Source organism: Lipophrys pholis (assembly GCF_963383615.2).
Source record: "Lipophrys pholis genome assembly, chromosome: 11".
Taxonomy (NCBI): domain Eukaryota; kingdom Metazoa; phylum Chordata; class Actinopteri; order Blenniiformes; family Blenniidae; genus Lipophrys; species Lipophrys pholis.
Genome location: NC_137631.1, coordinates 3,885,041 through 3,912,442, shown reverse-complemented (window position 1 = coordinate 3,912,442; position 27,402 = coordinate 3,885,041). Strand labels below are relative to the sequence as shown.

The window sequence follows — 27,402 nt, the reverse complement described above, 5'->3', positions numbered from 1 at the left end:
GATTGGGTCAAAGGTCAAAGGTCACAAAAAGGTCAATCCTTCCCATCCTCTGATGCCACATGATGCAGTGATGTCATCACCCTGGTCAACGGTTGGGGGTCAAACGTCAGGAAGGTCCCACAGAAAGTGTAAAATGTGTACATCTGTGTCAAACAGTGGTAACATGAACTAATCCAGACGATGGAAGCGGTGGTGGATCAAATAACCTTGTAATCCACGGGTTTCCATGGTGACAGATGTGGCAAAGGTAGGCGCTCCACTGAGGGCCTGTTCCAGGTTTTGAAGTTGAGTCTCGTGTGTGATTGAGAAATTCATTTTTTTTTTTATTGCAATATCAGTATTACTGCGAAATAGCAGTACGTCCTACTCTTCTAGAAACGGTCCCATTGTGTTGACTCTGTTCTACGTCCCCCTGAAGTGACTCCACAGTCAGGTAAACACTTCCCCAACATCAAGACTCAGAAGACCGTCCTCCTATTGTCCACAGGTTTTATTGTTTGACGAAAAGCTGAAAGTAAAACCTACAAAAAGCTGAATTAAGATGCTTTTAACGTTAACATGTCCAAACATTCCCAATGTCAATCCTTCATATGGATTAACACATCTTTTTTACTGCTGCAGGTTTATGACGCATCAATTCTAACTCAAACATAATGACATGGCTGTTTTTAAATGTAATCAACTGTATAATCATGTTTTTGTCCGAAAAAGTATTTTGGCAAATTTCAGAGAAGTCACAGCATTTAAACCCACTTTCTTCAGTCACTCAAAATCTACTTCACAAAACTTAACATTCTTCCAAAAAAAACCAAAAAACAATGGGAAGTGTAGTTTAAACATTAAAAAAACATACACACACCCACGATGCTACTTCAAACACAAGACCTGTGTAGATTGAAGTGGATGAACTCAGGTGACTCACGTCGACTCTCCTAACAGCCATGAGCTCCCGCAGGTCCCGATTAGTCCTCATTCTTAAAGTGACCGCAACACAGTTCTGAACCGCGTCAAATACGAGAGAAAGCAGGAATACTACACACCTTAACATAACTTATTTGTAACATACATATCTGACAGTAATGCCACTATCCTGTTTACATGTGTCATATTTACAAAAAGATCAAGTTTGACTTTAGAAAACAAAAAGTGCATCAGTTATAACATTTGGAAACAATAGTACAAAGTCTTTATCAAGCTGCATATACAATCCTCTTCACCAGGAAAGGGGAACATACATAACCTGCCATGTCACAATTAGTAGAGGGAAGAGCTGGAGTTCTGTTCTCACCCTTTTTTAAAAAAAAAATCTATTTCTGTAGTTTCTTCCTCACATGGAGGAATTGTTTGAAGGCGAAATGAAAAAAAAGACTGCGAATTTCAGCTGTATATTACTCAGAATACCACTTTGTGCCACAAGGTGGCGTGGTGAGTCACTCTGAATGTTTGATTCCTACAAAAGAAGGGGACTACAGTGACTCACTGCTGCCACCTTGTGGCACAAAGTGGTATTCTGGTACAAAATGCGTCATTGCACAAATATTTCAGATTGAAACCAGCTCCACTCTCATGCTGCGTGTTTAATCTCACTCCAAGTGGAAAGCTGTGACGTTACTGAAGGTGGGCCATGACAGGTGAACTGTGATAAGGTCATAAAACTTCTCAATCGTTAATTTTGTCCGTGAGGTTAAAACCACTATGACTCATGTCTCAATATGCGTTTTAACTTAAGTATTCTATGTCTGAGGAGCATTAAGCCAGATGTTATTGAAGTTGGTTTCCCATTGAAATGTGTTCTTTCTAATAAAAAAAAAAGAAGAATTGTACATATATATATATATATATATATATATATATTAGGGATGTCCGGATCCGATCGGTAGATATCGGATCGGGGCCGATATTGGTGATTTGTGAGTGATCGGGGATCGGCAAATCCAGCCGATCACCCCGCCGATCTAAAAAAAATTAAATAACCGCGGTCCGCAACGTCACCTAATAACCACAACAATCAGGGACTAGACGCTCCGGTCGAGCTGCAGAAGCTAGAAGCAGGCGGAGCGGGGCCGTAGACCTATAAAACTAGAGTTATATATAGTGGTTTATGTGCAGAAGTCTACTTCTAAATTTCTATGTGGTCTGTCTTCTTCTGCTTTTTTATTGTGTTTGGTGAGTCACAGCGCCCCTAAAGGCCTGGCATGTGTACTACATGCCCTGAAGCCTCGTGTAGAGCCGTGTTCATAGTGAGGTGTGGACGGTTTGTTGGGAGAAGGCCAGGGAGGACAAAGATTGTTTTTTCGTCGTGTGGATGTACCCTCAGTTTACAACAACAACTAAAGAGAAAGAGAAGAATTTTGATTCAATAAGTGAGTTTTACAATAATTTCTAGCTAAACAAAGCTTCTGCCAATAGTGCTTCTAGCTTCAGACGTCTTAGTCGCTCCGAAAATAGACTATTGAGTATATTTGCAATAGCAATGTGAGTATCGGATCGGGAAAGTATCGGTATCGGCCGATACTCGATTCTGAAAAATCGGATCGGTATCGGGGGCTAAAAAGTGTGATCGGGACATCCCTATTATATATATAATGGAAGAAATAGTGCTGGGAAAGGGCATCCCGTGGAGCCTTTTCCTGCTGTAGGTTCCTCTGTCACTCTCAAGGGTTCCCACCCCACAAACAGATTTCTGAGGTTAATTTAATATGAAAATATATATACTGACTCAGATTTCCTTCATTCACCCCATCCCCACAGTTTTTTTTAGGATTATGACACATTAATAGGTGAGATAAACAACTTTGTGCTACTTCAAACCAGTAAAAGCTTCAAATAACATATTAACTCAGGAGACTAGAAACCAAAACACATTTCTTTTCCTTTGATTAAAACACATCCCGGTAAATCTGAAAAATATCCTCATTTATTCATAGTTTTGTTTCATTTAAGTCTCACGCCTCCTCTGTATTCCCCTCCACTGAGATCAGATGATCAAACTCATCGAAATATATAATCGGCCAAGAATTTGACTAACAACACGCTGACGGGATGATTCTGTGTGCAGCGGGTACCAGAGTTAGTACAACACAAGTGGAGCCGCTGATGTGTTCAGGTGAGACCAGCGTCAGGAGGAACCTGGTGTCCCATGCTCCTGGACATTATTTCCCTGCTTGACGGTGAGGACACTGAGGCGGAGGCTGCTGGGACTATAACTGCTGCAGTGTCTTCCCATTGTCTCCCGTCGGCTCATTCCCTTCCTCCCTCCTCCGTCGGTGGAAGAAGCCAACCTGACAAGCAAACAGCGTTGAATGTATTAGTTATTATTAGTTGTAAGTTTTAGTGGATGCATAAACACTTCTTAAACAGTTGGTCATATTGTAGATTTGAGTTATGTAGACTATCCTGCCGCCTTGATAGACCAGATCAGGGCACTTCAATGAGGAAACTTCCACCACAAGATGATTTATCATGAGCGACACACTTGTGATGCCTTGTAAGAAACATTCCAGTATTTCCTAGAGCAGAAGTTACACCTTTTTTCTTGTTTGACTTATATTAAGAAGCAACTTATACGCATCAAAATACTGTGTATGACAGCACAATGCTGATACAGTACCACAGAAAAACCTCCATTACTACTGTATTTGACTGATAGAGCAAAAACAAAAAATACCACAACACAGCACATTTTACAGTGTAAATGATGAGGATCTGGTCGTCGGTCAAGTTCTTTCCCACCAAACTGACTCAACCAACACTTGTTGGTCAAACTAGATCCCAGATTAGCAGCTGGTCCCTGTGATCAGCCACTCTTTGCTCTGAAAACTTGTTCAAATTCACTGTGTTTTCTGGACTATATGTCACGTCTCTAAAAAATACATCATGGAGAGGAAAACACAGAGAGAACTTGAGAATATTTGTCCATGTCAACATATATGTCAGCTCTGGCCTTCCTGCTTTTAGCTCACGAGGAAACCTTCTTGGTTTTCTTCACAACACAAAGTTTTTCAGCTTTCCTCCAGTTCCACCCAAGTTTCTCACACACTCTGAACACTGACATCTAGTGGTCACAGCTGGTATGCACCAGTTTATTTTCATGTCCAAGTGAGTATTGTTAACTCCTCACCAAACTCTAAACAGTCGGCCTCAGCGATAGGCCCAAATGAGAGGAAATGGTAACAGATAATGATAATAATGATAATAATACTAAATGATACAGTTGTATGTGTGAAGCTGGCCTGTCATGATAACCAGTCAGTGTGTGCCAACCTTCCACAGAGCCAGGACCAGTAATCCCAGTAAGAGCAGGCCTCCCAGCGAGCTTCCTACTATGATCCAGATGGGAACAGGGTAATCCTCCTCTTTCCTCAGGTCCAAGATGATCTGCAGTTAAAGCACAAACTCTTACTGAGTGTGTTACAGGGAGGTGGGGACAGAGGACAAGCTGTGAGGTTCTCCCATGTCCTTTAAAAGACGGGGTCTGAGCACCATTACTTATAACACAAGCTGCTGGGGACTTGTCAAGTGTCTTTTTAAAAAGTCCGCTCCGATCCCAAACCTCTCCAGGACACTGGAATAAATCTCTATATGTATTTACGCTCTGCAGTTTGTGGCGTGAGTTAGAGGAGTTGGAGCGTCACCTCTCTGATAGGTCGCTCCTCCTGCAGGAACATGGGGCTGGACGCGTCCAGCTGGATGGAGGCAGTGGTCAGTAACTCCAGAGACTTGAAGCTCACCTGGAAGTAGAACGGTGGTCAGAAAGCGAAGCACAAACGTTAAGCGCTGCGTCTGACCGCCACCGTTCATCTTTAAGTCTGTGTCACTTCATTTGCGTCTGATAATGTATTTGGTTCGGTGGTTCAGCTGGGCGCTTGGAGTGCTTTAATCCTTAACTGGCTTATTAAACTGTTTCCTCGTCCGACGTCTTCGGTGGAGCTTTTGAAAAGAGACTCACTGCATTCAGAGCGTGGAGCTGAAGTCTTCCTCTGAGGGTCACCTTCACCTCTGTGGACGGAGGGACGCTCAAGCTGCAGTGAACCGCCATGCTCACACTGTTACTGTGATTCTACACACACACACACACACACACACACACACACACACACACACACACACACACACACACACACACACACACACACACACACACACACACACACACACACACACACACACACACACACGCACGGATGAGAAAGGTGGATTTATTTAACAATGGCTGCTTGGTGGACTTTCTTGACTGTGACTAGTTGATGAGTCTCACCAGTTGGGACAGGTGGGACATGTCCTCTGGTGTGACCGCGCTGTCTGAGGCCAGATGAGGAAGCACACAGTGGGACCCTCCAACCTGCTCAGAGACACTGTGGCAGTAAGTCCAGGATGAAACCCTCACATACCGCTCATGTTTAATCCCTTCTAAGCCAGCGGTGGGGCAGTTTGGCGCCCCGGCGGGGATCGTAGGACTCATTAAGACGACAATGAAAACAAGTCGGGCTGCAAAACTTTTGTCGCGTTTTGGGTGTTTGTTTATACAACAACGTTGCTCGGAGCCACTGCAACGCTCACTTTTCTATACTGGCTCCCAAGTTGGAACTTTTTTTTGACGTGAGTAACAAACATGGCGGCCTCCGTAGTGGCAAGACTCCCAGTCTGGATTCTAGTTTAATAATATAAGTATATATATATATATATATATATATATATATATATATATCGATATAAGTAGTTTTATAGTTGATCTTCACCCCTGATAGCTTCCAATTGGTCATCAGTCCTAATGGATGTCGGGTTCTCTCAATTTTCTTAAGCTTTATATTGTATTGTTCTCTGCGCACGTGTATGTGTGCTTTCCTTACTAAAAAAACCAACAGTGCCACCCCGTGGCCGGGCATGCTTACTACATAGCTTTCAGTTTTATTTCTACCATTAATGTGTAAACGCAGAACGTTAAACAGGGCCTTAAAAGCCCCCTGGGAGCCCAGAGTGCCTATTTAATGAGCCAGGACATAAGAACCGACTCATCCCTTGACGGCACGTTCTGCACTTTCATTAGAAATGTAGTTTGTTTGGTTCTTATAGTTGTTTAAACAGTTTCTGTGTTACCTGTTCGATGCTGTAGCCTGTAATATTCACCAGCTTGTTTCCCTGCCTGGTCACAGCAAAGATATCGGCTCTAAACAGGACGTCCTCCACAGGCCAGACGCCAAGGTTCTGAATCTGCACATAAAGTCAAAAGTTTGCCACCTTGTCATTGGTGCCAACGGGACATAAATAAAAAGTATTGACGATGAAAATAGAGCATTTGATCGGGATGGACAGAGTCACTTCTGTTCTGTGTCTCAGAAACCTTGCACTTATTAAAAGTGCCGATGTAAAACTGTATAATGAGACAAAATGTAAAGGTCTTGAGCAGATTAATTCCCTCAAATCAAAAGTAAAATCACAGAACATCAGCAGCCTGATTCTGAGCAGTCCTCCAGGATCCCAACACACACACGTCCACATTCACACAGGTTTGAGTTGTTGACTTTATCTTTAACGCCGCTTGCTTCAGCTTTGGACGGCAGCTCATCAGGTTCACTCGGAACCCACTTCTCATCACAGATGTGAGGAGATTGTCACAGGAAGTCCCACGGCACTTTAACTGGGTAAATGTTGGGCCTCTGCTGGTGCTGAGAACAAAATACGGTTTCCGGGCTCAGCAATGAGCACCTTTACTCAAAAACGGTCCTGACTCCATTGAAGCCCCGGTCCAAAAGGTGGAGGAAGAGAATTAGTCTTTCCCTAGAAGTTAACATGTCTTCAGATTTATTATCTTTAAATGTATTTTATTGATCTGAAGTCAAGCAGTGCATCTCAACATGCAGTTTGTTTGATAGTTTATTCATTTTCTCTCATCTGGAACGTGAGCCTGACTTCTCTGGTGGACCCCTTTTCCTGACTCGTTTGGTCGAGCGGTCGTCTCACAATCTGAAGGTTGCTGGTTCGATCCCCATCTCCACCTGTCCACGTGCCAAAGTGTCCTTGAGCAAGACACTGCACTCCTAACTGCTCCCGTTGGAGGGACAGCGCCTTGCCTGGCTGCAGCCTCCATTGGTGTGTGAATGTAAGGGTGAATGTGATTAATGATGTGGAGCGCTCTGGAGGCGGAATCCATTTAAAATCGTTATTAGGAGATGAGGACGTTATATCGGCAGTCACACATATATTTTCAGTTCCATGTTGCACGGTAATAGATGTTGTCAATACGTATCTGAATTGCACTGAATCCATTTGATCTGACAACCGGCCGTTGATCCCATGCAGATGCTGACAGAACTACGAGGCGACTCAAATACATGAACGTCCACCCTCTCCACCGCTCATCCTGTTCAGGGTGGCGAGGCGCTGGAGCCGATCCCAGCTGACTAGAGGCGAGGGCAGGACACACCTGGACAGGTCACCGCTTCACCACAGGACAAACTCACAGAGACAGACGCACACACACATTCACACACATTCACACCTCGGGGCCGTTCAGTGTTTCCAATCAACTCGCGTCCATGTTTTTGGACTGCGGGAGGAAACACTTTAGTTGAACACCCCTGGTCTGTACAGATGTTGTTGGGAGAGAAAGGTTCACGTCAGAAAAAGATGCGCTTCACCTCCTTTGAGATGTTTCCGATCTGGACGTCTGAAAACCTGCCGAGGAAACGTCTGTGTTGAACTTACATAATAGGTGAGGTTGAAGATTGAGGTGCCGTCATCCACTCGCGCCGCGTACGAAGGGGAAGGGTCTGGTCTGATCTGAAACCCAGGAGGGTTGGGGTCTCTGCCAAGAGAAGAGCGCAGAACATTTACATCCATCACAGGGTATCCTCGTGTTTACAGGTGAGGCTCAGACATTTTCGAACACTTCCACAATCTTAATCTGGGATATTTGTGTGACATTTTCTGACTTTCCCACTTTTTTTCCCCTCCCAACTTATCTGTGAATTAATTAGTTGTATTAAAATAGTCACACAATGGATAAAAAAAAATTAATCTGCCTCATGGGATTTCTGACTTTTAGGAATAATTTGAAAATCCATCAAACATTTGTTTTTACAATTTTCACAATATCACCCACGAAGATGTTATATCTAGTAAGTGCACATGACACACACACACACACACACACACACACACACACACACACACACACACACACACACACACACACACACACACACACACACACACACACACACACACACACACACACACCTTTACGAACATACGAGGAAGGTTTTTTTTTCTTCTGTCGGACCGACCCAGTGTGTGTCGGCCCACAGTCCACTGCTGCTTTCAAATGTGTGTGTGTGTGTGAGAAAGGGGTTGTGTATACGTAAGTTTATCTATCTATCTATCTATCTATCTATCTATCTATCTATCTATCTATCTATCTATCTATCTATGGTTGCGTGGCTGCAGCTATGCCCTCTGTGAAAGATTTCAATGTGCTCACCAACACCTGTTCTATCATACTTGAGGGAATTAGAACTTATTTACCTTAAACTCAATTAGAAATTACCACTCTTCGGAAAAGTTTGCTCTTGAAAAAACAGGCTAATTCCACCCCACGTTCTGTTTACAACAGGTGGCGCTATGGTCAATGGTCACTAACGTCATCAGGTCTGGTCTCTGGTCCAACGGACCATGTTCAGGCTATTCATACTGAACTCCCTGTTTCATGCAAATGTAGATAAAGTGGGTCGTGTTGTTTCTTGGTTTTTGTCTTATTCATCTAAGTGTTTCTTTTTTCTTTCTTTCTTTTTTCTATTTGTGTGTTCGAGATAGAGATTCATTTATTCATTCACTAATGGCAAAACGTCAAGATCTGTGGCACTGCCATGGCCACACCCTTATTAACGTTTACTCACCAAGGCCTTTTCTATCAACTGGCCAAAGTTCAGCTGAATTGGAATTACCCCCTGTGATGTGTTTGCTCTAGAAAATGTGCAGGTTTGGGCCAAAGCCACCATTTTCTTTTTCACTATGGCTGTAAGAGACTTTGGCGTGTCACATTTGTGTTCTGAATTTTGGAGCTGTTGGTGAAACGTGATGCAGGGGCTGAATTTTCTCAATTTTGCAGGTGGTGAGCCATTTTGCCACTCGTATATTTCCCCCTAAATATATATATATATAAAAAAAAAACAATGCCAGGTCTAATATGTGTGCAAAGTTTCACAACTTGTAAAGCACATTCAGGGCCTTAAAAACGCGTGTGTTTGGGACAATGATTAGTCTGAGCAGTGTAAATAGGGTCTTTGGCGCTCGAAACCTAATGAAAACTCAGAAATCATTAAAGGTATTACAAATAATATAGATTTATTCCAATGCCTCCGATCCAACCTAATCACACACTTTCTCCAGTAACCCATTGTAAATACTGCAAATATGTACATTTTCCCTACGGAAGTGTCAGTAGTACAGTAGTACCCTATCCTTATGATATGTTTATAATGTATTTGACAGTGACAATAAACTGCTTTACATGCGTCTGTGTGACTCACCTGGTGAAGAGGAGATCAGTCTGATACTTCAACGGGAGGTAGATTTCATCGGTGTTGTCATCCGGGTATCCCTCTTCTCCTTGACTAATGAACACAGATGTACACACTCATGTACAACCTCAGCCAAAAGTGATTTAACGAATGCCGCCGAGCTCGATCAGGATCAGTGTCGTGTGTATGCACGTACCCTCCTGCAGCCCCCAACTCTTACTTTACCTGCTACGACTGTCTTCTTATATAACCGTCTGTCTTAAAGGCCGTCGAATTCAAACCTTATGCCAGGAGCAATGAGTCTATAAGCCGTGGGTCTGACTTCAAACCAGTTCCCTACGAACCGGAAGTTCCAACTCAACCTCCCATGGTGGTAGAGACATTTCCAGTGGGGATGGAGACTGCAATAGCAGGGAAGCACCAGGAGAGGGCGCTTCCTTATAATACATAGAGTACAACAGAAAACGAGTTTTCCCCGCCATCAACCCTGGATTATTTTGAAGTTGTAGTCCTTTGAGGCACCACCACTAATTAAAACTGTAGAGCGTGAACTCATAACTGGTTTTCATACCTGCTCTTTGCATTCCTCTACGTTGGAAAAGATTGTAGTAACACACTTATCCATAAAGGTTAGGACAAATCTAAAGGAAGAGGAGAAGTCTCGGAACGTGTAGGAATCTACATTTGTGCTGTAGTCCTAATCCGAGTGATCTTAACAGGTAAATGTTTGGAGTCATTAAGACTTGTGCTTTGTTTTATTATTTTCCGTGCCAGGTTCTGTCGTCTTCTACCATGTTTACTGTCTATATTTTCATATTTGTGTTGCGGACGGCTCTATAAGTCTCCTCTGCTCTGAGGAAAAGCCCAGAAGAGCCAGTTCAGACGCACTCCTGAAACAAGATGAGTTAGTGGGCAGCCCAGGCAGCAGCACGAACTTCTACAACTCCTAAAATCATCTTACAAACAATTGTGGGTCAATAAGATAAAAGGTCGGTAGCTTCTTCGTGGTCTACGCTTAGTATTGTCTGCAAGGAGAAAATAAAATGTACCTGATCTTGTCGCCAGGGGCGGCTGGTGATACATTTCTTAGGTGGGGCTCTTCATTATGATTCTGTCAGCCAGTGTTAACTTAATTTATATAACGTGTGTTTATAAACCACATTACAACAATCTTGGAATCAAATACAAGTATAAGCTTTGTTACTTGAAATGACAGTTTGTCTGCATTCAGAGAAAACAAAAGGAAAATCAGGTATATTTTCACACTTCAATCCAGCTTTCAAAGCAATTTCTTTATTCTTTATTTCATTCAAAAGTTAAAAAAAAAAATGATAAAAATAAAGTCTTAGCAACAAAACTTCCAATTCAACACATTTTGAATTAAAAGGAGCAGAAGAGAAGATCACTCTTATATCCGCCCATCAGTGCCTTTCGATGGCTTTACGTCAGTCTGTTAATGTTCAACATTCTAAATATTTACAGATATTTTTAAGCATTTTATGTGCAGTATTTACAATATAAACCGCCCCAATCATTTTAATGTTTCCTCAAATCAAATATCTAACATCTCATATTATTTATATTCAAATCTAACTTTCATGCTTTTTTAACATTGCAGATTTTATTCGTTTCTTTTAGAATTGTTCCTCCAAAAACACTTCCAAAATAAACTGTATGCGTTTTTTAGTTGTGCCGAGAGGCGGAGGAGGCGGGGGAGGCGGAGAGCGCCAAACTGAGTGACGCTCCTGCCGTCATGGACCCTAACCACCAAGAATACATCTATTAAGCATCGCCACAGATGACAAACTTATCGACACGCTCAGCGGCAAACTTAACAAATCCAGGGTGATTTTTGATATTCGTGGAAGTTTTGGCAGCCAAAAACATGCTCCGTGAATATCGAGGATGACACGCGCCGAGACACCCGTCAAAGAACCCTATTCGGACACAAAGAGTGTGAGGAACGCGCCAGGAACTACGAAAAAAATATATTCGTAACACACCATGCGAATGTTGTAAAGCTGCATAAACACTGAATTAGAGTCAGACTTCAGTCAAGCTTCTTACTGACAAACAGGAGTTAGTTTGGACGGTAACCAAGCCCTACTTCCGACACAGTCACCGACCACACGCTTGATGCAAATGAGCGTTCACATTTCCACTCATCAGTTCAAGCACAAGGTTTGTTTTAATGGAATGAAATCTGCTCACGTGAACAGAACCAATAAAGAAACACCACAGAGACTCACCTGGTTGCTACCATCACCACTCGGACATGATCCAGGAAGACAGAATGGTTGAATTCAAACTCCAGGCGGAAGTTTACCTGGACGGAGGGAGCAAAGTACATTTCCTTACTAAATCTCATTCGTTTTTTTTTTTTTTTTTTAAGTTTTTCCCTTCAGGTGAAGTTTTTGTTGTTTCCCTGCTCCAGATCCTCGCTCGTCTCTGTGGTCAGACTGAAGCTGGTCTTCATGTTGTTACCCCTGGCCACTCCGTCCAGCAGCCCAGGCCTTGTTAACGGGAAGCTGGCAATAATCTTAACCACATCCTGGACCCATAAATTGGACTTAATTCCGGGAGGCGTCTGTTTCGAGAGGGTCGGGCTCATCGACAGCAGTACGATGCGTCTGTTAGTCTGTCTGCGGCCTTACCTGTACTTCCTATTATAATTTTAATTACGTATAGATTTGAGGCCACAATGTTGATTTGAGCTGATTTTTTCAATTTTTTTCTGTAATTTTCACCCCAAAAAATAAAACTTAATGAAAGAAATAAGCTGAGTTTGAGCCTAACGTTAATTTTTTGCCAATGATTGATGAAGACAAACAAAAATGACAAATTAAGCTCGAGAGAAAAAGGTTCATTTGAGACTAACCCATCAGATTTCTACATTTAAAGGAAAAAAAAACAACTTTTTGATTAGCCCTGGATACCAACAGCTGTTAACAACACCATTTTACACTGAAATTACTGTTTAATTTAACTATTTACTGAAGTTGTCCGAGCTCAAACTTTTTTTTACCAAGCTTGTGACGTGTGAGTGAGATTTATTTATTCTCATTTGTAAGACTTGGCTATGAAGATGCAATTATTTCATGAGTTTTGTCCAGTCTGCTGGTTAGTTGAGCCGTAGATTTAGATCTTCAGAGCATCTCAACAGATATCGAGAGGGGAAATGAGTGTGAGTTGAACAAACGCAAACAAAATATCCTGATTGGTGCTATTGTGGGGGAAAGCCGATAAAATAACGACAAATGTGGCACTAAATTTAATCACGGTATCCTAAAAAGTACTAATATCTTACACTGTATGACTGTGTACTGAGTAGTGCAGGAGAGGTGTCATGGAGACTTTAACCTCTTTTACAGGTTCAGTGAGGGATTTCTACCATTTCTACGTTTTTAAGCCGTCACTCAGGTTTGAACACTTTTCCAGGGGCTCTTTTATAATTAAATTGCACACAATGTTTAATTTGTTTACTTTTTTGGAAAATCGACTACTGAAGTCAACGTACAACATGCCAAGGGGTTGAACTTTTTTACTGTCAAGTATTAGGAGTGCCGTATAAAAAGTATAATGACATTTCACCCACCTGAGACAGAGACTTCATGAATGGAGCGCTGATGTTACAGCTCCTCTGATTGGCCAGTCTGTCTTCGGAGTAACAATCAATCTGGATATCTGATTGGTCCTGTGTGAGGGTGGACAGAAGACAGGTCCCGTTGGGTCAAAGTGCCGCCACAGACTTGGTAAGACTTCCACTGGAGAGAAAAGTACCTTGACCAAGAGGCTGGAGAAGAGCAGATTAGAGGAGGTGGAGATGTGAATTGCGGCCCCATAAGCGTTCTCTCCCTCATTCTCCAGACGAGCAAACACCATCATCCTCCTCCGCCCGGACTCCACCACATGTGTCGGACTCCGAGATGAACGCGGACGGCTGTAGATGGCGCTCGCGGTGAGTTCTGTCAGCTTGGAGAACTGCCTGCGGGCAAAAGTCCAAGTGATTAACATCGAAGTGTGTCAATACTCCTCAGGGATACATGAGGACATGTCAAAGGAGCAGATTACTCACTGGACGTCCATGAGGTCTGTGTCACTGTGGAGGATGAGGTCAGGAACGCAGGTGTCCTCCTGTTCACATCCATTCCAGAAGGGAAGCTGCAGAGGAAAACCAGTTCATAACGTGTTTGAGACGAAGCAGCTCAGCATCAATCTGAGATGGACGTAAGCTGCAAATAGAGTGGATTCTGTAGGACAAAAGACTCCTGACAAGTCCGTCACTGTCCACAGTCCTGGACCAGGTCGCCGCAAACAGAGCGGTGGGGACGGTTGTGGATTTATTTCCTGCAGGTATTTCACCTGATTTCTCCCTTGTCATCTGGTGTTGGGGTGAGCGGCACTCCCGTTCAGTCCAGGACAAACAGCGTTTTAATCTCTTTTCCCCCGTGAGGTTCGAGTACGAAGACAACTTCATCAGCCGTTAGCATAGCCGCTAGCATCTGTTAGCTTAGCCATCCTCATCAACTTGCATTTATATAGATTTAAGAATGACAGTGTCTAAAAAAATAGAATGATTAGAAATATGTTTATTCTTCATGAAGTTTAGATGCCTGGTGCGCTGTGTGGAGGAACAACAGTGATGAAGGTCCTTCACTTCCTCATCACTGTCCCAGAGCAGTTATTCACTTAAACGTTAAATAATCAGGATCAGCACATTAGCCATTCATATCTGCAGTGTTTCTTCATCTCCATGTCCGGAGGGTTTTGTGGTTCCCAGAGTTTATGGATCAGAACATTTGACTACACCTGTTGCTTACGGAACTCAAGTGTTTCAATCAGGCTCTTTGAGCACATATGAAGACATTTTGGACAATTTGAGGGAACAATTTTGTCAAGAACCTTTTTTTGGATAAAACATGATTGTGGAAGAAGTCAATTTGCCCACACAGAGCCGCGATCGCAGCCTCATGGGGTACCTTTGGGATGAACCGGAAAGGAACTCGTGACACAAGCCTACTCAGCCAGCATCAGTGTTCAGTTGTGCTCATCAGGATTGTCCTGTTGTACAAAAGCGTCTGACGCTGACTGAGGATTCAGGGATGTGGTTATTTCTGCATGAAGGGGAAAACAATGACGTATCCTAGTAGAGTTGCAAAAAAGAGTCTTCCGCAGAACAGGGGGGTACTGCAACTGGGACGTGGGAAGCCAGGCTGTGAATGTGTGTGAGCATGAGCCAGAGGGACCAGAGAGACCTCTGTCTGTCTCAACAGCTGATATTTGCAGTGCACCGCTTGGCTAAATGGGTGGCGGCGTCACACGTCTATCATCTGCGTCAGATGGACAGACAAACCCCAGAATGAAATCTATAATCTGTTACAGCTGCCAAGGGGGACAAACTACACATTGAAGTTTATATATATTTGAACTGAATGTCCATATGGTCCTTGTCCTTGTGTGTAATTGCATCTCGACATTTGTTCATATAGATGAGATATTTCAGTTACTGTTCAGTAGAGGAATAGACACAAAACAACATGAGATGGTAAATCAATATCTACAGAGTCACGTCATTAAAACAGGCTTTTTTGTTTGTCATATATGAGTTTATGAGTTTTAATGTATTTTGGTAAAAAAAAAAACACCAAACAAAGAAAAAACCCAGACCTGTCAAGACTTTCTCACATTTCAGACTACCAAGGTTTGCATTAGAAAGACGTGGACACATGATCATTTTTTACCTCGGCCCTCAGGGTGTTTGGCCAGTCCGGGTCCAACACTGGTCCATCATCTGGGTTCTGCAGCCCTGTCTCCATGGCAACCACAATGGGTCGCCCATAATTTATTGTTTCCTGTGTGAGTGAAGGTTTTAGAGTTAAGGAATCACATTTATTGTTGTCAGCGCTTTGTGTTTTGTCCTTTTTCTGACCTGAACATAGAAGCCAAGACGTTGGCACTTCATAGCCCCGGTCAGCAGAGCGAGAGTCCGAGGCTGCTGTCGGTACGACTCGTCCAGGACTGCCCGAGAAGGGAAACGCTTTTCATCCAAGACCAAACTGTACCACACACCTGGGTGATGAACAGGAGGAGGATTCATATTAAGTCTCTCTCGCCGGGTACATCCCACAGCAAAATCTGGATTGCAAATACAAGCAGAACTGACGGTGGCAGGAGAAACTGTCTCTCCTGGGTCTACTGACACAGATGGACACAGATGGACACAGATGGACACAGATGGACACAGAGGCACAGACACAGCTTCCATCTTTATCGAAGAACAAACACCAAACCAGAAACATCCACACACCACTGTTGCTGCCTTTGCAGGCAGAACTCAGCTCTCCCAGAGACACACACACACTGCAATTCTGTCTGCTCTGTGTGTGTGTGTGTGTGTGTGTGTGTTAGCCCCTGATGAGCTTCAGATGGCGACAGTCTCCTTCCTCCCAGTCTCATGTCTCTCTGAGAAAATGAAAGAAAGTTGTATGACCTTTCATCCTGATCAGTGCAAACTGTTTCCAAATATTCCAAATAGACATAAACATAAAAATGTGTATTCTTGGGAATGTACTGGCTTTCTGCATGATTGGCTGTAAAATGAGATCTGACTTGCCCAATCTCAATTGACCCAAAAAAAAAGAGGCAGTTGACAGATTGAAACCTTTACTCAGATCAAGTGAAGAGGTGGAGAACAGCTGCCTCTACTGAGGGGAGGGTGAAGAGAGAGAAAACAGACACATCAGCAAGTGAGAGCAGGAAGCACAAATCATCGACTTTAAGCTCCAGTCACAGATTCTGCAGGAAGGTTCAGATGAAGTATTTCATCCTCTTGCACTGTTGCTGCTGCCGTGGCAGTCTTACTAGAAATTAATGAAATCAAGACCGGAATTAAGTCTTGAATTGGAGCCAATAAAACACAGAAGGCCTAATGGAGCACATTGTTTTCTTACGTTGGCGTCAACGTGTCATGGGCCGCACTCTGGATTACTGCCTTTACGACGTCATAATGTAATCTTATTTTCTCATATCGGTTGTACTGAGGTACCTGCTCACAGTAAACGTAAACGGGCCAGACGTTATCAAGAATCTAATGCCATGCTAGTGTGTGTGGAGGTAATCCAGTCCAGATGAGTGTGTGAATGAGGAGCTGACAGACAGGAGGAGAAGTGGAAGGTATGACGGTATGAAGCTGAAGTGATGGGGGGGAGCCGGGGCGTTGGGGGAGCAGTGACACAGTTTAACAGCAGCTGGCTCATGTTAAGATATCAGTGAGGTCTCCATGCAGCGAGCCTGCAAATCTGGAACCAATTAAACAGAGACAGAGCAACCATGCAGCTTTACAAAGCCATGAGGTTTAGTTTCTGTGAGCAAAGGAAAACACCATGACAGGACTTTCTATGGATGGATAGAAAACAAAAAACAAAGATGTGGGTACACACAGCTGGAAAACAATGGAGAGAATTTAGTTGTCCCCTTTATTCAGCCAAACAAATCTCAACATTCCTCTGGAGCCAGTTTATAACTGAAACGATCGGCCTTGACTGAGCAGCTGACAGTGACGTTTTGGTCAAAGGCACATCAACATTAGTTGTCGTGTTCAGGTGGGTTAATCCCGGGGTCAACCAAAGGAAACAATTTGACTATGAAATCAATATCATTATGGAATAACACAAAAAAACAACTTTGTGATCTCCAGACGTTAAGAAATATCAATGATACATTGAGGAACCATGATAATACATCTGGACTGATGGTGTTAAGATGGCAAGCAAAGCAATCACAGTGTGGCTCAGCATCCTCAAACCTGTAGTCAGAGTTATAATAAAACCCGAAGGGAACATATCCACAGGTGCATCTTCCACCTACCAACATCAGCTCTGGTCTTTGTCCTGGAGATCAGACTCAGACAGACGGTAAGAGACATGCAGGTGACCTGCTTCCCTCCTCGCTGGCAGTCCTTGTTAAATATGTTGACCTTCTCCGGTTCAAAAGTCAATTTGGCTTGAATCTGCACCACACCTCGAGACCTACAGTACATGGAGGAGCATTAACCTCTTAGAGCAGCGTCTTTAAAAGGAACCTTCTACATAATGCAATCCCAAATGTGTGTATGTGGGTGTACTGACCAGATGATGACAGCAGCTCCTTGTGCTCCCACTGCAAGGTCAACCAGCCCGTCTCCATTAACATCCAGAACACCATGAATACTCTGACCGAAGTACTGCAGACCTGCAGTAAAACCAGCTGCAGACAGACGCTGTAGAGGCAACACGGGAGAGCGTTCACGTTCTCAATGTTAATACTATTCAGCATTCTCAGGGAACAATGCTCAACTCTCAGGGAAGTCTTTATGAGCCTGCAGGGTCCTAATTACAAATGAAAACAAAGTTATTCTAAGAGTTTGGTTCAGTGCATTGGAAGGACTGATAACACGAAGCAACACAGTAGTTTTGGTGTTGTGACTAATTCAAACTGGTTCTTAGGGCCATTGCACAGAGTACTGTGGCTAATGGCTACTCAGTTCCAGCGTACCCCGTGCAGTACACACAGGGTATTTGTGACATCAGGAGGTACAATTCTGTGTTACAAACAGTAGGATTTCTATTTTGTTTGTTTGCTATATGAATGTGGAAATCGTACCATCCAAATCATCTTAATCTTAAGATTATATTAAAGTTGACAACTGTGACAGCCACAATCAGTCCTGCCTTTACTTTCCTCTTGCGTTAATTTTCCCATTTTCCATCAGGGTAACAGTCCAACACAGAAGTTTGATTGTGACACAGCAGCTGTCTTCAGTCTGACACTTCAGCTGCACTACTGCCTGGCAAATGAAATAATGCATCAAGAAGCTGATCCAGCTTCTTACAGGGGATGAGAAATGTGATGATCTCGTAGCTTTATTTCGATTGTTTAATTTAATATACATGCATACATACACCAGTCCAAGAGTGAGTGGGAAGCAAGAGAGAAAACAACAAGACACACAAACAAGTGTATGTCAGACAGCAAGCCATTTCACTTCTAGACTTGACTGGGTGGGGATATTTTATGGTTATTCAATGTTGAACCCATCAGGCTGCACGTTTCGGCAGTGCAGTGTTACTTCCTGTTGGGTTTCTTTGTTATTTCTTCCCGATCAGATTGTGCCTACCTGTCTGTGATGTGGCTGAATAGCTTTTTCCCGACCAAAGAATATGTAGACTGCCCCCTGGTGGTCATTTTCCAAAGGTGCTCCCACCACAAGCTCCCTGAACCCGTCTCCATTCATGTCAGGTATCTGAGCCAATGCTGAACCCAGACGGGAGTTCTGAGAGCGGTCCACTACCTCCAACACCCCCTGCAGGATGAACGATGTCTGGAGAGGAACAAAATGTTGAGCTCGTTCACAAATAACAATGAAAGTAGACCTTTCTGTTCTCACACACTCTAGATACAGCAAATAAGTTTTAGAGAGTTGTGCAATTCACAGAGTTTTGGGATAAATGATATGCAAAAGAGACCAAACAGTGCCTGCTTTTCACAATTATTTTTAAAGGGAAACCTTTTCCAGTGTAACAAGTATTGGAAAACTTGCAGAATGGTGTCATTTGAACTTTGAACAAGCTGTGAAACTCAACCTCGTCGCAGTAGATGTACTCATACCTGTGAGGTAATGGAGTAGACGTATACCTTCCCGCTCTCCCAGCCTTGGCTGTAGTACATGGGTGCTGCCACCACGAGACAGTCAGTCTTTCCATCACCGTCGACGTCCATCGACAACAACACGCTGCCAAAGTACGACCCGATCTGGAAACACCGCGACCAAAAAGCCTCATTTTAGCTTTTGTAACAGGCAAAAACAGCGTTAAAATGGTTTTGGAATTGTTGTCCTATAATGTGCATTGCTTTTGAAATATTGAGTTGACAATACTACAACTTTTCATCCACCCTGTCGTTCAAGAAAAGTCGAGCAAAACATAATTTTGAGTTCAGGTGCAGTTTGTAATAATCTTCATCATGTAATACCAGTTTATAACACAAAATGGTGCAGCGAGTCCGTCTCCTGAGCTTCAGCGTGAAGAAGAAGCAGCAGATTTTCATATGACAAAGACTGAGGGTGATTTAAGCAATTCAGCTCGTCAGGGGCTCACACACACACACACACGCACGCACGCACGCACGCACGCACGCACGCACGCACGCACGCACGCACTGTTTTTAACAAAAAGTGCCACACAGATATTTTTTGGTAGCATTTGATACAATGAATACTACAATAGAATCTATAATATATTGTACATAATATAACTATGCAGTATTTTTATTACAGCCTTTATGGCTCTTCTTGAAAAGGTTTGTTGGTAAAGTAAGTATTTAATTCAGGGATTAGTAAAGGTGTGTGTGTGTGTGTGTGTGTGTGTGCGCGTGTGTGCGTGTGTGTGCGTGTGTGCGTGTGTGTGCGTGTGTGTGCGTGTGTGTGCGTGCGTGTGTGTGCGTGTGTGTGTGTGTGTGTGTGTGTGTGTGTGTGACCTGCTCTCCCAGCAGCGCCTGCAGCATCGTCAGGTTTCCAGTGTTTTTGAGGGTGAAGACGATGACCTTGCCGGTATGGTTGAACCTCGGTGCTCCGGCTACGTAAATCTGATAGCCACGGGGTGAGATGATGGAACCCACAGAGTAACCTGAACCACAAAACAAATTGTGGGATTAATACGTTGGTTCTGTTCTTCTTTGTATGACCCTCTACGTGTATTTTTCCCCGTTAATAAAGCTTCAAGTTGATACAACATCTTATCTGGTCTCAAGAAATTGGCTTAAAGACAACAACAACAACTTCACAGCCACATCCTGTAAATATCAACAATGTGATGCACATGTAATCACGATTACCTAGATAGGCTGCATGGTTCTTTAGCACTTCGGGAAACTCCTCCTGGTAGGAGGATTTTGGTGGAACAACTTTCCCATGTTTGGTTTCCTTGAGCACGGCACCGTTCCAGTCGTAGGCACCGACCGCTCCCAGCAGAATACCATCCTGAGGAGAAAGCATGGACAGCCTCGGAGTGGGCCAACAAACTACACGTTGGTAAGATGGGCAGTGACACATTAGGTTCTGCAAAATGAGCAAATAAACCATCTTCCACAAAGATCTGTTAAAATAATGCCTCATTCAGTCAACCAATGAAAAGCAAGACTGAATGTAAATTGAATTGTACACTTATGTATACAGTTGAGGTCATAAAATTGAGGCCAATGTGTAAATCTGACTTTAAAAAAAAAAAAATATATATATATATAGACTGACAGCAGAGAGGCTGCCAAACTGCGCAATCGGCCTCTCCGACCACCACCAACCACTCATTCGCCCAGGCCGTTTGGGGTTCAGTGTCTTGAACCTGCAACCTTCCAATTGGGAGACGACCGCTCTACCAAACCGAGCCGTGCCACCCCGAGTACCACCCCCTTACCAGTACAAATACAGGAATGCTACTTCAGCATCTGTACACAAAGTCACCTTGATGACAAGTGAACACAGACGACTTTTCTTCAGAATGCAGTAAGTTCTGTGGATGTTGTTAAAGTGTTTAAATGTTTTGTCCAAGTACTTCAGGTTCCTCCCACAGTCCAAAATCTTGCTCTCTGAAATGTTCCATAGGTCAGAAAGTGAGAGTGGGTGACTGTCTCTTTGCACTGTGATTGACTGAGGGCGTGTTCAGGGTGACTCTGCCTTTATCCATTGTGAGCAGGGGTGGGCTCCTTTGCCCCCACGACCCAGAACTGGATAAAGTGGTATTGAAGATGGATGTATGGATGGGATACAGATACAATGTCTGCCAGAGGCCGCTGTAGCTCTGGAGCTACAGTCTGCTTGGAAGAGCGGTCGAGTTGCATTTGGATCAGTGAAGCTGCTTGTGTGACAGCACGAGTGTCAAAATGTGATATAATGGACTATAAACAAAGTCCAGGAGATAGTTGAGGTTGTTCTGGCACCCAAACAGGTCACTCTGTGGTTGCCTCTCAATATAAGTCGCAGGAGTTTTTGTCATACATGTGATTGTATATATGTACGCTTTGAATATGTGTGAATCATGAGGGGGGATTGGAATTGGCAAAAAAAAATTTTAAATAAGTCGCAGGATTACTGGAGAGAGGGCTGCCGCAAGCCTCCAATGGGCCTTAAGCGAAACATGATTTTTGAAACACTTCATTAATGTCGATAATACTAATGAATGGTCATTCATACACCTACTATAAACTTATTTCATTTTCTAATTAGTTTTTAGTCTGGAGGGATAACGGGGATGAGATCTCTGGGTTGGCTTCTCATCAGAGAAAGACTTGGAGGAGGTTGTGGGGGACAGAGATGATTCGACTTATTGTCTGAGCAGGAGAGAAGATCCATTCAAACCTGTGGCCAGTCTTTGGGGTCTTGCTCAATAGTGATGGGAGGAAAGAAGATAGATAGATGAAATATCATTACAAACTGTCATGTGTCACATGTCGCTAATATATCCATACGTCTATCTTCTATACTGCTTCAATAGTTTTGGAACTATGGGGCACTGGACCTAATCCCAGCTACGAGTTGATATACGTAAAGATTATAAATGGTAACACTAGTAAAAGTGGCCTTTGACTAAACTTCTTGGCTGTTTTTTAAAATACCGGGACTGTCAGGCCTTCGTTCTGAATCTTGTTTTAGCAGCACTTTCCTCTGCCTCTTCTCTTCTCAGGTTGTTGGGTTTGTGTGCTTCATCGTCACTGAGCAACTTGAGGAAACCTACAAATGCACCGGGGAAACATTCAAAATGTTCCCAGCAGAAAGGCCCTCAAGCCCGGACTCAAACGGATCTCACACTGTGAAGCAAGGTGAGAGTGCGACCCGCTACGCCACCGTGTGGCCACAGTAAGTATCTGCCAAGTCCCCACACCTTGTAGCTATAAAGGATAAATTGAAGTACAATTGCTTGAAGTAGTATGGGAACATTTTTCAGCATAAATTGGTCATAAAATGTGATCTGATCATTAAAGTCACAGCAGAGTAACAGAGTCAATATCTCAAACCACTACATGTGCCAGTTTGTGTTGAACACAGTATTAAAACATGACTGGGTATCAAAGCTTCACCACAACGTTTGAGCAAATCAGGAAGTGCTGAATCCTTCCCCTCGTCTCACAACCAGTGGAAAGCAGGACATGGAACTCAGTTTCTGAGATGAATACTTGTAGTATTTATGTGCCAGTTAGTTTTATGTTCAGCTTTGTGCTAGACCTGTTCTGCATAAGCACGCTCTCTCTCTCAGGCACACTGGTCAAGCGAGCAGCGCATCTGTTAAAGGGGCCACACACGCAATGTTTTCTAACAGTTTGTGTGGCAGTTCCATTAAAAAAGAATTTTTTTTGAATGTCAGCACATCACAATGTCAGAATGTTGTTCAAATAACATCTGTGGGAAAAAAAAAAAATGTGTGTATTGGCCTAATTACTCGGTATCGGTGAGTATTCAAATGCAAGTACCCATACACTACTCGTTTTGGAAAACAGTGGTATCAGTGCATCCCCAAGAATAACAGTGCCTAAATAAGTGAGGATTTGTACTCCGGTGGTGTCAAATGAGACAAACTGGACAATTCTGCAAGAAATTTGTTGGGAGACTTTTTCATTTGCTCTTGTTGATAAATGTTTTAGCTAAATGTTCTAACACAGACAACGATAACCGACAGATATATCTCAGAAGCCGAGGTGTCAATATTACTCACTTTGACTAAATGTGAGGAGAATCCCGCTTGAGCCATCTGCAAACCGAACCTGTGGCCTTGACTGTTTGTACCTGCAAAAACAACAAACAACAAACAGCTTCCTCAGCATCCAAACATGTGGAATAAACTTGGTAAATGTTCAAGTCTTTCTAGATAAACATTGATTCTAATCCCAACATATTCAGCTGGACAGGGGCGCATCATACCGACCTTCTTTGCGGATCCAAGTTAGCATCACTAGCATCTTAGCCGTTAGCTCATTTCAATAGCAACGTCACTGTGCGAAACACTGAGCGGCGCACAGATAAACTACTACCTGAGTCAATGCTCTAACACTGGTGTTTCTGGATACTTGCCGACCCGAGACATTAGCTGCGAGGTCCGGAGCGGAGTTAGCAGTGTGCTAGCGGCAGCGTCCTTGCTGCAGCCCTGACTGACAGCTCACCGCAGACCTCCATTGTGTTCACGACGGAGCAGATATCTTACCACTCCAGGAGCTGTTCGATTCCAAAATCTAATGAAATGGTACTTGGATGATGACAAATCATCCCTGAAAATTTCATTCAATTCGGCTCAATAGTTTTCGCGAAAAGTTGGTAAAATACATACATATCAATAAATAAATATACGCGTCCTAAAACATAATCGTTGCCCCAACTTTCGTTGGCAGATGTAATAACAAACCACCTTGGCTCTGAGGAACCACGGTAGGGGCATGGAGCTCCTTTACAGAGAGTCGCAAAAACACTGCCATTTAACAGGAATGCTTACTGACCCTCCAGGGAGAAAATCCTCTCTCCCAGAGCATCCACAATGTCCTTTAATGCCGACTCATCCGTCACGTTGAAGAAGTGCTTCTCATCAGGGTCACTGGCAATGAACTTGATTTCCTTCAGAAACGCTTCAGGGTTGATTCCTCTACGGTTGTAATACCCCAAAACCTAGGGAGAGAGAGAGAGAGAGAGAGAGAGAGAGAGAGAGAGAGAGAGAGAGAGAGAGAGAGAGAGAGAGAGAGAGAGAGAGAGAGAGAGTGTGAGTTTGTTGTCTGGAAACAACGGTGGAGCAGCTTTGTGGCTGGGCCAAGAAGAAAGGAGGGTCAGAGCAGGTGACCTGATAAAGGTGCACCTCTCTTACATCCATCTTCAGCTGGGAGGGACTTCAGTCCTCCACAGCTCTGCTCTGGGTAAAGTGGCTACAGGAGGTGGATGCATGGGAACAGCCGGAAGTCAGTTATGGGAAGGAAGGAAACAAACCCTTAAATTCAAAGGGCAGAACAGTGAAGGCTCAGAGATGAGAGGAGATCAGATGTTGGGGATTTAGAGGTGAAGAGGAATGGACTCACAGCGATGGCGTACATCGTGATGTTGTCTTGATCGCTGTCAGTGATGACCTGCTCCAGCTGAGGACTGTCATGAGATTCACCGTCTGTGATCACGATCATCACCTTCTGGGCTCCAGGACGACCTCCACGCTTGAAGGCCTCTGTCCTGTAAGATCAGATGATGTCCAGGAGACTTACCCCTAACCCAGGAACATGCTCTTTGGAAGACACTCTGTTTTTATATAGTTTGTTTTGAAGATATTTGTCTGTTTTTATGTTTGGTCTTGTGAGTGTCAGCTTTAGTCCATCAAATCCACTGACGTAACTGTTTGGTCAATGAGCCACGTGATCATTATTAAGTTGCTTAATAAGAAAAATAAAAAGTACTGTAGAAGATTATAGAGGTCATGTAAGAGCAGAAAATAGTTAAGTCTTCAGTCTCTATTATATAATTCCAAATAACAAATTTAAATTTGTTCAAATTTAGTGACAATTTCTTTTAATCAAATGCATGATAATAATGTGCAGATCCTGCTCTGATGAAGGCGTTAAAGATTATCAGGTAGCATCATTCAGAGCATGAAGTATCAACTGGATTGTGATTTGTGATTTTTTGTTTTTTTTAAAACTTGTGGAGAAATAAGTTATAAGTTATTATTGTCAGAAGCTGACGACCAGGCAACACATTGAAAAGAAATTATTGATGCAAAAGAGCAAGTCCACTACATAACATTGTGTTTCTAAAGGCCTCTTCATCCTCCATAAGAACAAGACGAAAGTTCGGCAGTGCGGGGTCCTGTCGAACAAAATGACGTCATTTCCTTCAGCCAGCTCCTTCTGGCCGAACAAATTTGTTTCGGCTGTGCCAACCGCCCTGGCCGAACTATGTAGGAGCCGCACTGCCGAAACTTCTGCACTGCCGTGTGCTGCGCATGCGTGTTCTAGTTCGCTCATGACTATCGATAATATTTTAATCATATTTAGCTTGTAACAGCGCTACTGTACGAGCGCCGCAGCTCATTAAAATGTCGGAGTAAAGGCTGACGTGATGCACCTGAACGCATCACGAACGGCTGTCAGCTCCTGTAGTTAAAACTGTACTAACATCGCGCTCAGACATTTTTTTATAACTGAAAAAGTTCAGAGAAATGTATTTCTGAAAGCACTGGAGGCCAGAAATAAACTGTGCAGTTGAAAAGTTTAAACGCCGCTTCACAGACTTGTGCCTGCTGCGAGGGGGCGTGGCCTGCGAGTTCGGCAGCTTCTTATCGGAGTATGAACAGTCCTGCCGAAAAAGCTTTTTTTTTCTGCTGCTGGCTGACGTCACTGCCGAATTTTCTTCTTGTTCTTATGGGTTCAAAAGGGAGTATGCAGGGGCCTTAAGGATGAAATGTCTTAAAGAGTCAAACTGAGGACAGACTGAAACTCACCACCTAATCAAAGTGACGCCACATTAAATTTAGAATAAAGTATCTGTCCTGACATGAAGGTTTAAATCATCAGGCATCTCCAGCTTCCAGTGGTTTGGATAACCTGTGTGTAGAAGATCATTTACTGCCGTACCGTGCTACATTGATGCCGAGCGCTGTTCTGGTCTCCTCTCCACCCCTCTGGTCGATACTCCTCGCAGCTTCCACCACTTCTTCCACTGTCTGGTACTCGCCCAGACTGAACTCATGGACCACTGTGGAACCATACTGGACCACTCCCACCTGCAGCCCAACAAAGCAGTCAATACGGGGAAACAGTGACCACAGAGCACTGCAGGAGCAGTTCAACCTCCTGGTACCCGCCATGCTTATATTTTACTAATTTCAAAAGATTTTTTTTACAGATTTAAGGTGTAAGCTTTAAATCAGTGTTACTTTGCACTAAAGAAAATCTGTTCAATCAGAGATAGAAAGTGTAACGAGGCATTCGACGACCACGAGCTACAAATGTACCTGAATCAGGTCTTATCATGCGTCTATCTGCTGCTTGTAAGACCCTTTCCACTGAGTTTATTTTATTACGTGGCACATCGCACAGCCACATGACCCAAAGTTTTCCAACACACGATGCATTTGAAAGCACTTTTGAACTGCTGAAGATGTTCTGGCCGTTTCAGCAGTTTTGCTTTGTCAGTCCCAAAAGTGTGTAAAGTTGTGGCTTTTGACTTCTTTCTTTTTTTCCAATTTTGTTCTTTTATCTTCTTATACTTTATTTTTCAAATTTTCTTTTTTGTTCCTTTTTTGTTTTTCTTTTCTTTTTTTTTTTTACTTTCCTCAAAGCTATGGCTGACTCAGCAGTTTTACCATGTTTAGCTGTTTTTAGTCTGGACATTAAACCAGTTTTGTGGATTAAGTGTGGATGTTTATACTGCTCCATGCTCTCAGCATTGTGCTTTACAGCAATCGATCACGTAGCACAATACTTGATGATATAAAACTTGCATCTGTCTGCATTACACAAAGCTTCCAGTTATATTTTGGCATTTGTTGACGCCAGGTGAGGTCAGGAGCTCTGCAGTCTTTGCTATGAAAGCTGGCCTGGTCTGAAATTGCTGGTTGAGTTGCTCAGGCAGAGTTGCACACTCCTGGTCCTGGAGGGTCTGTCTGGTTTTGACACATTCAGCAGATTCACGTGTTGTAGCAGAAAGAAAACAGGAAAAATGTGTACAACTTTGGCCCTCCAGCATCCAGAGTACCCTCCTCCGTTATAAAGGCTTCCACGTTCCAATGATAAATATTACACTTTTTCTGAATTGCTTAGACACAATTCCTGGACAAAGCTCATTATTTTCTCAAATCTTCACACACAATTTTAAAAAAGTCACACCCAACAC

The 27,402-nt window shown here is 43.3% G+C and overlaps 1 protein-coding gene across 1 annotated transcript in view; it reads right to left on the bottom strand.

The window, feature by feature from the left end:
* Window positions 1-479: 479 nt before the first annotated feature.
* The window catches only part of LOC308117025 (integrin alpha-11-like), a gene marked incomplete at its 5' end in the record, with an annotated part of 54,119 nt that continues 27,196 nt past the window's right edge, over window positions 480-27,402 (bottom strand). The window contains 25 exons of the mRNA XM_080475616.1: window positions 480-1,403; window positions 2,795-3,281; window positions 4,264-4,377; window positions 4,635-4,730; window positions 4,949-5,059; window positions 5,258-5,344; window positions 6,097-6,210; window positions 7,705-7,804; window positions 9,528-9,611; window positions 11,768-11,844; window positions 13,114-13,212; window positions 13,299-13,503; window positions 13,594-13,679; window positions 15,260-15,370; window positions 15,448-15,587; window positions 17,385-17,545; window positions 17,645-17,775; window positions 18,673-18,876; window positions 19,164-19,307; window positions 20,031-20,179; window positions 20,388-20,532; window positions 23,258-23,328; window positions 24,033-24,198; window positions 24,600-24,744; window positions 26,142-26,290. Coding sequence (XP_080331742.1) covers window positions 3,201-3,281; window positions 4,264-4,377; window positions 4,635-4,730; window positions 4,949-5,059; window positions 5,258-5,344; window positions 6,097-6,210; window positions 7,705-7,804; window positions 9,528-9,611; window positions 11,768-11,844; window positions 13,114-13,212; window positions 13,299-13,503; window positions 13,594-13,679; window positions 15,260-15,370; window positions 15,448-15,587; window positions 17,385-17,545; window positions 17,645-17,775; window positions 18,673-18,876; window positions 19,164-19,307; window positions 20,031-20,179; window positions 20,388-20,532; window positions 23,258-23,328; window positions 24,033-24,198; window positions 24,600-24,744; window positions 26,142-26,290 — 2,970 coding nt within the window. The 3' untranslated portion in view covers window positions 480-1,403; window positions 2,795-3,200. The remainder of the gene's footprint in view (window positions 1,404-2,794; window positions 3,282-4,263; window positions 4,378-4,634; window positions 4,731-4,948; window positions 5,060-5,257; window positions 5,345-6,096; window positions 6,211-7,704; window positions 7,805-9,527; window positions 9,612-11,767; window positions 11,845-13,113; window positions 13,213-13,298; window positions 13,504-13,593; window positions 13,680-15,259; window positions 15,371-15,447; window positions 15,588-17,384; window positions 17,546-17,644; window positions 17,776-18,672; window positions 18,877-19,163; window positions 19,308-20,030; window positions 20,180-20,387; window positions 20,533-23,257; window positions 23,329-24,032; window positions 24,199-24,599; window positions 24,745-26,141; window positions 26,291-27,402) is intronic.